Genomic DNA, 13,445 nt, shown 5'->3' with positions numbered 1-13,445 from the left:
AATGTTATTAGACAAGAAATGTCATTATGGAAATTGCAGTGATAGAGATGTCACATTTTAGGTTACTTTTTTTTGAGATAGCATTTCTTTTTCTTTGTACCCAGTGAACCTCTTTACTATAATCACTGTTTAGCCTCATGTAAGATTATCTTACATGAATAGCATTAAGCATCTATAAATGAATGGCAGTATGTCTCCAAAAGCCTTTTGTAGTCCAATTAGACTGTAGAAACATAATAAATATGGATATTTTTAAAAGATGGAACAAAATCACATTTTATTTTGACTGAAAGTATTCAGGGATATATTATCTAAATTCCTAATTAATCTTGAATTAACTTTTGCTCTTAATGTTTTTATCCATCGTTTATGGTCCCTCTTCTACAAACACCTAAGACTAACTACAAGAAAACTGTGCTGTACATCTGCTTTTATAGATATGACCCTCTAATAATTTATTAAGATTTTTCACCAAATTTTTTTAGCTTAGCATCTCTCCTTGAGGAATTCATGCCCCTTAAATATAGCTTGAGAGTTGGACTATAATAGACCGTAGAATACCTTCTTCAAAACTGAAGTTTATAGATTTTTATTTTCTACTCAAATATCAAATGAAGATATTTTACTATAAATTTAATTCTATTTTTTCCTAATAAATCAATGTTTTATATTCCAGTTTGTTGTAGATTGTGAATTCTTTAAAAAAGAGACAAGATCCATACAGCTTCCTGTAACTCATCTTTTTTCCTTTGGTAAGTACTTTGATTTTGGAAATTTTTTTCTTTCTTTTTTTTTTCTTTTTTTCAGTTTTTGGCTTCACTGGCTCTTCATTGCTGCATGGGATTTTCTCTAGTTGCAACGCATGGGTTTCCCATTGTGGTGGCGTCTTTGTTGTGGAGTGTGTGCTCTAGGTGTGCGGTCTTCCGTAGTTGTGGCTCATGGGCTCTAGAGCATAGACCCAATAGTTGTAGTACATGGGCTTAGTTCCTCTGAGGCATGTAGGATCTTCCTGGATCAGGATCAAACGTGTCTCCTGCATTGGCAGGGAGATTCTTTACCACTGAGCCAACAGGGAAGCTGGATTTTGGAACCCTTAAGAATTGTTTTTCTTTTTGAGAGAGTGTTGATTTATTTTGCCAGTTAGTTATAATAATACAGAACCTTGTAACATTTTTTGTGTGTATTTCTAGTATAGTTCTTAGAATAACCATGTGATGTGACTCAGTGGTTTGATTCTTATTTAGATCATCTGCCCATCTTTTTTTTTTTTTTAATTGAGCAGCAGAGCTGTTTGTATATTTTGGAGATTAATCATTTGTTTTGCTTTGTTGGCAGACATTTTTATCCCATTCTGGGGGTTATCTTTTCATTTTGTTTATGGCTTCCTTTGCTGTGAAAAAGCTTTTAAGTTTAATTACCCATTTGTTTATTTTTGTTTTCATTTTCATTACTCTAGGAGGTAGATTAAAAATCTTGCTGCAGTTTATGTCAAAGAGTGTTCTGCCTATGGTTTTCTCTATGAGTTTTATAGTGTCCAGCCTTACTTTTAGGTCTTTAATCCAGTTTGAGATTTTTTTGCATATGATGTTAGAGAGTGTTCTGATTTCATTCTTTTACATGTATCAATATCAGCCAATTTTTCCAGAATAAATTATTGAAGAGATTGTCTTTTCTCCATTGAATAATCTTGCCTCCTTTTTCACAGATTAAGTGACTGTCGGAGTGTGAGTTTATCTCTGCACTTTCTGTCATGTTCCATTGATCTATTTTTCTGTTTTTGTGCTGGAACCATACTGTTTTGATTACTGTAATGTGTAGTATAGTCTGAGGTCAGGAAGCCTGATTCTTCCAGCTTCTCAAGATTGCTTTGGCTATTTGTGGTCATCTGTGTTTCTACACATATTGTAAAATTTTTTGTTCTATTTCTAAGTAAAATACCATTTGTAATTGATAGGGATTGCATTGAATCTGTAGATTGCTTTGAGTAGTATAGTCATTTTCACAGTATTGATTCTTTTGATCCAAGAACATGCTGTATCTCTCCATCTGTGTTGTCTTTGATTTCTTTCATTGGTATCTTGTAGTTTTCTGAGTACAGGTCTTTAAGTTCTGTAGATAGGTTTATTCCTAAGTATTATATTCTTTTGTTGTGATGGTAAATGGGATCTTAGAGGAAATGCTTTCAGTTCTTCATATTTTGCTGTGGGTTTGTCATACATGGCCTTTATAGGTTGAGGTATGTTCCCTCTGTGTCCACTTTCTGGAGAGTTTTTACTATAAATGGATTTTGAATTTTGTCAAAAGCTTTTTCTGTGTCTGTTGAGATTATCATATGGTTTTTATTCTTCAGTTTGTTAGTATGGTGTACCACATTGATTAATTCATATATATTGAAATGATCCATTGGTGGTTATTTAGTAGCATACTGTTTAGCCTCCATGTGTTTGTATTTCGTTTTTATAGTTGTTTTTTTTTTCCTGTATTCTAATCACATAGCATTGTGGTCAGAAAAGATACTTGATATGATTTCAGTTTTCTTAAATTTACTGAGGCTTGATTTGTGACCAAGACGTGATCCACCCTGGAGAATGTCCCATGAGCACTTGAGAAGAAAGGGTATTCTGTTACTTTTGAATGAAACATTTTTACACATCAACTAAGTCTGTCTGGTCTAATATGTCATTTAATGCTGTGTTTCCTTGTAATTTCCTGTCTGGCCATTGGTGATGTTGTTCATCAGCTGCTCATTTGTGTCCAACTCTTTGCAGTCCCATGGATTGCAGCATGCCAGGCTTCCCTTGTCCTTCACCATCTCCTGGAGCTTGCTCAAACTCAAGTCCATTGAGTTGGTGATGCTATCCAACCGTCTCCTCCTCTGTCGTCCCCTTCTCCTGCCTTCAATCTTTCCCAGCATCAGGGTCTTTTCTAAGGAGTCAGTTCTTTGCATCAGGTGGCCAAAGTATTAGAATTTCAGCCTCAGCATCAGTCCTTCCAACGAATATTCAGGATTGAGTTCCTTTAAGATGGACTGGGTGGATCTCCTTGCAGTCCAAGGGACTCTCAAGAGTCTTCTCCAACACCACAGTTCAAGAGTCCATTGGTGTAAGTGGCTGTTAAAGACCCCCCACTATTATTGTGTTACTGTCAATTTCCTCTTTTATGGCTGTTAGCATTTGCCTTAGGTAGTGAGATGCTCCTATGTTGAGTGGATAAATATTTACAATTGTTATGTCTTCTTCTTGGATAGATCTCTTGATCATTATGTAGTATCCTTCCTTGTCTCTTCTAACAGTCTGTCTGTGTTGGGCCTATCAACATTTTAATAATAAAGATGTTCTTTCTAAAATCTTTAGGGTGTGACTCAGACTAAAAAAGTTTTTAAGTTAAGTACAATGTTTAGCTTCTGATTTCTTTTTTTTGCCATAGTGAAAAGCAAAATTTTAAATTATTTCTTACCTCTTGTTAGAATTTGTAAAACATGCAAAAGATAGTCCATCTTTCTTGTAAAGAAGGTTAGTACAGTGAATGGTATTTCAAATTAGAGCAAGTAAAGTGTGAAGGACACTTCATATCTAATAGTTTTTCTCCTATTGTTCATTTTGAGTTGCCTTAAATTCAGTACTGTATTTTAAAATACTGGTTACAGCAGGTACTCATTAAAATGGTTTGTAGTTGAATGTCTAAGCAGTGTGTCTTCAAAGTGATTTATTAATCCCAAATTGATGGTACACCTTCTATTTAAGAAATTTGTTTACATGTTGATCAAATTTTCTTACATCTGTTTTCCTAAATTCAATTATTGATCCTGTATAATAGTTATGAGAACGCAACATTATGAAAAAACTGGTTATGTGTTTTAGCTGGTGCTAAATGTGCCTGACAGAATCTTAACATCATATAGTATTTATTTTTTGATTATTAGAATTTTAGTGATATACTTGGTAATTATTTCAAGCCTTTTCTGTCTGTTGCACAGTGGTGGTTTGTCCTATTGTTTTCTCTTTTCAAAGAAGCATCTGAACACTTGTATTTGCATATTCTTATCCAAAGGCATTCACATCTAAGTGGGTGTAATTTTTTAAATTGATTTAAGATGTTCTTAAAAAATAGAGAAAATGGCTACCAAGAAAGCATACCTTTTTGAAATTGGAAATCTGTAGTGATTTTTTAAAACAACTAAATGTTATTGAAAGTCTTTAAAAAAAACTAAAAATAGAGCTACCATATGGCCCAGCAATCTCACTCCTGAGCACACACCCTGTTGTTCAGTCGCACAGTCGTGTCTGACTCTTTGCAACCCCAGGGACTGCAGCACGCCAGGCCTTGCTGTCCCTCACCATCCCCCAGAGTTTGCCCAAGTTCATGTCCACTTGCGTTGGTGATAACACCCAGACAGCTTATCTTCTGACACCCTCTTCTTCTGCCCTCAATCTTTCCCAGCATCAGGGACTTTGCCAGTGAGTTGGCTGTTCATATCAAGTGACCAAAATACTGGAGCTTCAGCTTCAGCATCAGTCCTTCCAGTGAGTTATTCAGGGTTTATTTCCTTTAAGATTGACTGATTTGATCTCCTTGCTGTCCAGGGGGTTCTCAGGAGTCTTCTCCAGCACCACAGTTTGAAGGCATCACACTGCCTTCTTCATGGTCCAGCTCTTATAACTGTATGTAACCACTGGGAAGACCATAGCCTTGACTATATGGACCTTTATCGGCAGAGTGATGTCTCTGCTTTTCCACACAACTGTCTAGGTTTGTAATAGCTTTCCTGTCAAGAAGCAATCATCTTCTGATTTCATGGCTGCAGTCACCATCTGTAGTGATTTTAGAGCCCAAGAAGAGGAAATCTGTCACTGCTGCCACCTTTTCTACTTCTGTTTGCCATGAAGCAATGGAGCCAGATACCATGATCTTAGTTTTTTTAATATTTAGTTTTAAGCTGACTCTTTTTCACTCTCCTTCACACTCATCAAGAGGTTCTTTAGCTCCTCTGCTTTCTGCCATTTGAGTCATATTATCTTTATATCTGAGGTTGTTGATGTTTCTCTCACATATTTTGATTCTAGCTTGTAACTTATCCAGCCTGGCATTTCTCATGTTATGCTCAGCATATAGATTAAATAAACAAGATGACAACAAACAGCCCTGTCATATTCCTTTCTCGATCTTGAACCAATCAGTTGTTCCATACAGGATTCTAACTGTTACATCTTGACCCATATACAGATTTCTCAAGAGACAGGTAAGGTGGTCTGGTATTCCCATCTCTTTAAGAGCTTTCCTCAATTTTTTATGACCCACACAGTCAAAGGCTTTGGCATAGTTGATGAAATGGAGGTAGATGTTTTTCTGGAATTCACTTGCTTTCTCTATGATCCAGTGAATGTTGGCAATTTGATTTCTGATTCCTCTACCTTTTCTAAACCCAGTTTGGACATCTGAAAGTTCTTAGTTCATGTAATGCTGGAGGGTAGCATGCAAGATTTTAAGCATGACCTGTTACCATGGGAGATATACCTTGAGAAAACCATAATTCAGAGAGGCGCATGTACTGCTGTGTTCATTGCAGCACTGTTTACAACAGCCAGGACATGGGAACAGCCTAAATGCCCATCGGCAGATAAGTGGATAAAAAGTCTACAAATGGTAAATGCTGGAGAGGGTGTGGAGAAAAGGAAACCCTCTTGTCCTGTTGGTGGGAATGTAAATTGATACCACCACTATGGAAGACAGTATGGAGATTCTGTAAAAAACTAGGAATAAAAGCACCATATGACCCAATAGTCCCACTCCTAGGCATATATCCTGAGAAAACCAAAACTGAAAAAGACATTTGTACCCCAGTATTCTGGAGAAGGCAATGGCAACCCACTCCAGTACTCTTGCCTGGAATATCCCATGGCGGAAGAGGCTGGTAGGCTGCAGTCCATGGGGTCACTAAGAGTCAGGCACGACTGGGTGACTTTACTTTCACTTTTCACTTTCATGCATTGGAGAAGGAAATGACAACCCACTCCAGTATTCTTGCCTGGAGAATCCCAGGGACGGGGGAGCCTGGTGGGCTGCCGTCTATGGGGTTGCACAGAGTCGGACACGACTGAAGCAATTTAGCAGCAGCAGCAGCAACCCCAGTGTTCATTATAGCACTATTACAATAGCTAGAATATGGAAACAAGCTAGATGTCCATTGACGAATGAATGGATGAAGAGGCTGTGGTACATATATACAGTGGAATATTACTCAGCCATAAAAGAACACATTTGAGTCAGTTCTAGTGAGGTGGATGAACCTAGAGTCTATTATACAGAGTGAAGTAAGTCAGAAAGAGAAAAAAGTAAATATTGTATACTAACGCATATATATGGAATCTAGAAAGATGTTAGTGATGAATTTATTTGCAGGGCAGCAATGGAGAAACAGACATAGAGAACAGTCTTTGGACACAGGAGGAGGGGGGAAGAGAGGGTGAGATGTATGGAGAGAGTAACATGGAAACATATTACCATATGTAAAATAGATAGCCAGTGGGAATTTGCTGTATGACTGGGGAACTCAAACAGGGGCTCTGTATCTACCTAGAGGGTGGGATGCAGAGATGGGAGGGAAGGCCAAAAGGGAGGGGACATATGTATACTGATTCTTGTTGATGTTTGACAGAAAACAACAAACGTTTGTAAAGCAATTATCCTTCAATTTAAAAATAAATTAAAAAAAAGATGTGGTACATATACACAATGGAATCCCACATAATACACAATGGAATAATTCAGCCATAAAAAGGAATGAAATTGGGGCATTTGTAGTGGTGTGGATGGATCTAGAGTCTGTTGTATAGAGTGAAGTAAGGAACAGAAAGAGAAAAACAAATATTAAATAATATCACATATATAGAGAATCTAGAAAAATAGTACAGATGAACCTATTTGCAGGGCAGAAATAGAGACACAGACATAGAGAACAGACATGTAGACACAGTGAGGAGGGTAGGACAAATTGAGAGAGTATCATTGAAACATATGTGTTACCATATGTAACATAGATAGCTAGTAGGAAGTTGCTGTACAGGAAACTCAATCTGGTACTCAACCTAGAGCGGTAGGTTTGAGAAGAGGAGTGGAAGGGAGGTTCAAGAGGGAGGGGACATATGTATACATGTAGCTGATAAACTTTGGTTGTTTAACAACAGCAAAATTAATATAATACTATAAAGCAATTATACTCCAATAATAAAATTTTTAAATGAATAAAGTCATTATAAATGTTCTGTTTTTGTCCAGAATTTATTTAATGAGGATTGAATTTTTAGGAGTCCATTCTTCCATACCAAAAGCAAGAACCTATAAACTCTTTTAATATCAAAAATATGTTGGCATTATTTAGACATTATTTAAAGTCATTACTTTTGTACTTAAAAAAATATTTTTTTTTGGTATTCTAAGTAATACAGTCTTTTGATTCAACAGGATTATCTTCAAGGAAAGTGATATTAAATACAAGTGGTCTGTTCTATAATATAGAGCTTCTGAACTTTGGACAGGTAATTAATTATCTTGACAATAACAAGGACTTGATTTCGCTTTACTGCTTAGTTAAACTTACAAACCTGCTTTTTTGTTTTTTCCTTTGTGGTCAAACTCTATTAGATATACCAAGCTTTTAAAATCAACGTGGTAAGCAAGTGCTCAGGAGTCAAAGGTAAGTATATTTTCTGAAAAAATAGTTTAGTCATTTGAAGAATCTTTAGGTTTTCTTCACTGGAATTTTCTGTAATACTTATTTTTCCATATATGTAAATTAATATTTAATATATGATAATAGAAAAGCTGTTTATATTTCCAATTAATTTAACATAGACCCTTTTTAACAGTAAAAATATTGATCGGTTTTAAATATTTACATTTAAAAAATACTGAATATCTTGCTGTCCTATTGTAATAGTAATTGACATTTAGCTGTTTAATTTTTTCTGATTTCTTAGTACTTCCCATATGTTCTAATATCTTTTTGTAGGCCTAATTAAACATTATTATTAATGAATTCTCCCTAATTTCTTATCATGTGCTATAACTCTTACTGATTATTTCTTAATGAAATGAGTAATTGTATAAATGCAGATATCAGCATGCCTGTGTGCATGCTAAGTAGTTTCAGTCACGGCTGACTCTTTTGCAACCCTATGGATTGTAGCCCACCAGTCTCCTCTGTCCATGGGAGTCTCCAGGCAAGAATACTGGAGTGGGTTGCCAGCCCTCTTCAGGGGAATCTTCCCAACCCAGAGATGGAACTCACATCTCTTATGTCTCCTGCATTGGCAGCCAGGTTCTTTACCACTAGCGCCACCCGGAAAGCCCATCTATAGTTGTGTATCACAGTAGCTTAGATAACATTTAGTAATATAAAGTTAGTAATATATATTTCCTTTATGTTTTCACAGAAGAAATTACTAGTATCTATAAACTCCATATTCCCTGGTCTTATGAAGATTCACTAACCATTGCACAGTAAGTAAATCAAAGAATTTACCTTAAACTTTGGTGTTTTTGAATAATACATATTTTACTTTGTTTATTTAAATCATAGTAAAATTTTAGTGAAATTATTATAGTGCCTTTTAGTAAAATATAGGTTTCCTTTATGTAGCATTGTGCTCATAAGTTAATACATATAATATTATAACATATCGTATTCTTATTTAAGCAGTGTAGAATTTAACCTTACTTGCATCAAACAGGAACCCCTTTCCACCCTCTCCCCCAACTCCTGTGTGTGTCATCTAGCTTCCTTACAGTATTTCATTGTGTGGTACTGAGTATTGACTTAGCCATGTTTATTTCACAGCATTTTGTATTTGAAAATGCATTGTTTATATTTTCAGGGTTCCATCGTCCACTGAAATTTCTGTGAAACTCCATATTGCTCAACCCGATAATGATAGCCATGTAGCATTACTGAAAATGTACACATCATCAGACTGTCAATATGAGGTAAGTTATATGTTTGCTTAATTTTTAAGATTTAGTTATAGAATAAACTGGAAATACTTGGATTCCTTTTTAGAACTTTCTTAGGGTAAACCAGAATTAGTAGGTCAAGTGAATAGAATCTGTCCTACAACCAAGCTTCAGTTGACCTATACTATGAGTTATTTTGGTTTTTGGAAGTTATTGGTGCTTTGATATCTTGCTTTATGTTTCCAGCATTGAAGGATTCTGCAGGGATGCAATGGTTTCAACTTGTGCCTTCATGTTTCTGATACTATAGAGATAGAAAGAGCTGCATTAGTAATTTGGCTCCAAATACTGCATGCTGTCAGGATGTCCATATTTTAACAAATATTTTATTTTCAAAAAAGTCCAAATTTAGATATTTTACAATTTCTCTGTGAAAGATATATTCCCTTTTCCCAGACTTTCTAATATATAAGGAGGTATATTTATGGTAGAGATAATTAATGAATGATGAATTTCTTTTTACAATATTGTTTTTGCTCAAATTTTACTATATGTGCTCTGTTTGTTCCTGGGATTATATCATGTGAAACCTATTTTTATTAAATTTATTCAGTGGTTTTGCTTAGCCTTTTTTAGTACCATACAATTGTAGGTTTGAGATTTAAAAGTACAAGTTACATAGAAAATTGATTAATTTGTGCTTAATTTTTCAGCAAATAAATGTATAAATTCTAGATTCAATCATTCAATGAATTCCTTTAGCTTGTATGATCTGGTCATAAGATATCCCGATTAATTAACTATATTAATTAGTAAAAGTTTACTCATGTATCATAGCATTCATCCAGTCAGAAATAATTTGATTAAGGGCAAAGTTCTGAACAGTAAACTGCAGTTGATAGAAATTAAATGTTGATGGTTTAGAGAATTCTTTTCAGATCTTGAGTACCTTTAGGTTCATCATTATAACAAAGTAGTGATTATGATTGTTGTAGAGTGCTCATTTAATAAAATGTGAGTATAGGAAAAATAACCTTTATAAATAATTGTTTTTTAAACTAGGTGACAGTTAAGACTTCCTTTTCACAAATACTTGGACAGGTAAGAGAGCCTTCTTGTCAGTTATTTATTGCCTTGTGAATAGGTACTCTAAGACAGAAGTTGTAAGCATTTCTGTAAAGGACCAGATAATAAATATTTAGGCAAATTATATATAGTCTCTTGTTGCTGCTGCTGCTGCCACTACTTCAGCTACTTTTTTATTCTTTTCTCTCACATTAATAAAATCTGAAAGCCATTCTTGGCGCACAGTTGATAGTTGGCCACCCCTGTCTTTAAGGTGATGTTTTCATGTTTGATACTTCCTAAAAATGAAAATTGCTTCCTAATTTTTAAATGAATGTTATATTAAAATTTCTTGTTTCTCATACTATGCTGTATTCATATCCCAATAAAATCTCTAAGTTCTATCATATAAATGAACATTTTCAAGAACTTTTTATGTTGTGCATGCTCAGGTTGTAAAGGTAATTTATATTAAAAATAAACATATTGAAAAATACATTTGGGGAGTTTCTTTATAAGATTTGTGGCTTCCCTGGTGGCTCAGGTGGTAAAGAGGCCACCTATAATCCAGGAAACCTGGGTTTGGTCCCTGGGTGGAAATATCCCATGGAGAAGGAAATGGCAACCCACTCCAGTATTCTTGCCTGACAAATCCCATGGACAGAGGAGCCTGGTGCGCTACAGTCCCTGGGGTCATTAAGAGTTGGGCAAAACTGAGCGACTAACACTTTGTATGATTCATAGGCAAATAGTTTTACAAAAATAACATATCAAGTCATAGAACTACTATAGTCTATTCAACATCATTTTAATTTGCAAAATTGCACAATCTGGACATAAGTAATAGTGATCTGTCAAAGAAATTATAGCTTTAAAATTCACTAAAAATTTTATTGTATCATTACTTTCATTTTATTTTTTGGTTTGTAATGTTTTGCAGTATACGCATAACAAAATTTTTAAGTCATTTAATTCTATAACTATCCGTTCAGTCATTCAGTTGTGTCCAACTCTTTGCAACCCCATGGACTGCAGCATGCCAGGCTTCCTTGTCCTTTACCAACTCCCAGAGCTTGCTTAAACTCATGTCCATCGAATCTGTGATCCCATCCAACCATCTCATCCTCTGTTGTACCCTTCTCTTCCCACCTTCAATCTTTCCCAGCATCAGGGTCTTTTCAAATGAGTCAGTTCTTTGCATTATGTGGCCAAAGTATTGGAACTTCAGCTTCAGCATCAGTCCTTCCAGTGAATATTCAGGACTGATTTCCTTTAGGATTGACTGGTTTAATTTTCTTCCTGTCAAGACAAGAATCTTCCAGCACCACAGTTCGAAGGCATCTATTCTTCACTGCTCAGCCTTTTTTATTGTCCAGCTCTCAATCCATACATGACTACTGGAAAAACCATACCTTCGACTAGACAGACCTTTGTTGGCAAAGTAACGTCTCTGCTTTTTATAATGCTGTCTAGGTTTGTCATAGCTTTTCTTCCAAGGAGCAAGCATCTTTTAATTTCATGGCTGCAGTCACCGCCCACAGTGATTTTAGAGCCCAAGAAAATAAAATCTGTCACTGTTTCCATTGTTTCCCATCTATTTGCCATGAAGTGATGGGACCAGATGCCATGATCTTAGTTTTTTTAAGGTTGAGTTTTAAGCCAGGTTTTTTACGCTCCTCTTTCACTTTCATCTAGAGGCTCTTTAGTTCCTCTTCACTTTCTGCCATAAGGGTGGTATCATCTGCGTATCTGAGTTTATTGATATTTCTCCCAGAAATCTTGATTCCAGCTTATGCTTCATCCAGCCCACCATTTCACATGATATAGACTGCATATAAGTTAAATAAGCAAGGTGACAATATATAGCCTTGATGTACTCTTTTCCTGATTTGCTTAATAAACATATCTTATAAAAAAGTTTGCAAAAAATTGCTACACAATTTATATTTTCTCTTTTATGCATTTGATAAAAATTTAGATAAACATTTCTAATATACCACATATTCTTAGCATTTATTTTACATAGAACTTTTATGCCCATTACTGGAGCTATCTTTGTGGTTGTGTCAGAAAATGTATGAAGTGAAGAACAAGTTTATTTCATGTAAAAGTATACTTACATCATTAACATTAACATTCAAAAATTGCCCATTTGTCTGTTTTCTAGGTAGTTAGATTTCATGGTGGAGCGCTTCCTGCTTATGTCATATCTAGTATCCTTCTCGCTTATGGAGGACAGTTATACTCTCTTTTCTCAACAGGTAAGAATATTTCTATTCCTCTCTCCCTCTCTTCCTTCCCTAGTGGTTTATTACTAATTTTTTTATCCTACATGTAGCTAATGAGGACACATCAATTTCCTTGTTTTTATTGGGGTAAAGTTGATTAACAATGTTGTGTTAGTTTCAGGTATACATCAAAGTGGTTCAGTTATACATACACATGTAGCTATTGTTTTGCAAATTCTTTCCCCATTAAGTTGTCACATGATATTGAGCAGAGTTCCCTGTGCTATACAGTAGGTCCTTGTTGGTTATCTATTTTAAATAAAGCAGTGTGTAATGTCAACATCAGTTTCTTGAAGATTTCACAACCCTTCTCTCTCAAGTTTACAGGTGTTTAAGATCCTCTTTAAGTTTTAAGAGGTGCCCAAGAAAATTACTTACTTGTTTTCTGCATTTTATACCCTTTTGTCTAAAGTTTATTCTCTCTGTTCTAACAATCTCCTAAGAGATAGAAACTCATTGATGGGGCTTTTGTTCTTCATTCTATTCCCAGTGCCTGACTGGGGCCAGGCACATAGTTGGCAGTCAGCATAATATTTGGACTGTATCAACTATATCAGTTAGGTCCTGGTACATTGAATGGAATAACTGAGATTTTAGTTGAAGGGATTGTTTCAAAGGTAAGGAAAAGGGAAACCAACAACGAATGATAAAGTACCAAATTAGCAACAAAGCCATCTGATACTCCTAGGTACCAGGACGAATGAGGGAGCAAACCTCGAGAGCTGTAGGAAAAAGTAACAGTACTGCACCTGAGCCTTAGGTACCGAAATGCCGCAGCTGCTGTCAGTGTGTGGCTCAGCAGGGAGCAGGCAGGGAAATAAATGCACTAATTTTATTTCCTTCTCCTCCTAACTGCTAGTACTTGTCATTCACTGAACCCAACTAGAAGCCAGTTCATAAAGTCAGCCTCTCAGAATTCAGAGCAAAGTAAAGGGTAGAAAATGGATCTAGAGAAGAAAACATAGACTGTACAGTATATTGGACAAAATCCTTTCTAGAGTACAGTAAAAAGGGCTTCTATGGTGGTTCAGACGGTAAAGAGTCTACCTGCAATCTGGGAGACCCAGGTTCAATCTCTGGGTTGGGAAGATCCTCTGGAGAAGGAAATGGCAACCCACTCCAGTATTCTTACCTGGAAAATCC

At 35.6% G+C, this 13,445-nt stretch overlaps 1 protein-coding gene across 2 annotated transcripts in view; it reads left to right on the top strand.

Annotated features, from left to right (window-relative positions):
• Window positions 1-13,445, top strand: part of PGAP1 (post-GPI attachment to proteins inositol deacylase 1) — a 78,303-nt gene that overhangs the window by 44,206 nt on the left and 20,652 nt on the right. For both annotated transcript variants that reach the window (XM_060410150.1, XM_004004787.6), the window contains exons 14-20: window positions 677-752; window positions 7,462-7,535; window positions 7,642-7,693; window positions 8,433-8,499; window positions 8,874-8,982; window positions 10,012-10,050; window positions 12,182-12,275. In XM_060410150.1, the coding sequence (XP_060266133.1) occupies window positions 677-752; window positions 7,462-7,535; window positions 7,642-7,693; window positions 8,433-8,499; window positions 8,874-8,982; window positions 10,012-10,050; window positions 12,182-12,275 (511 nt within the window). The remainder of the gene's footprint in view (window positions 1-676; window positions 753-7,461; window positions 7,536-7,641; window positions 7,694-8,432; window positions 8,500-8,873; window positions 8,983-10,011; window positions 10,051-12,181; window positions 12,276-13,445) is intronic.

This window comes from Ovis aries, chromosome 2, assembly GCF_016772045.2.
Source record: "Ovis aries strain OAR_USU_Benz2616 breed Rambouillet chromosome 2, ARS-UI_Ramb_v3.0, whole genome shotgun sequence".
Taxonomy (NCBI): domain Eukaryota; kingdom Metazoa; phylum Chordata; class Mammalia; order Artiodactyla; family Bovidae; genus Ovis; species Ovis aries.
Note: the sequence above shows the minus strand (reverse complement) of the source record. Positions and strands in the feature narration are given on the sequence as shown.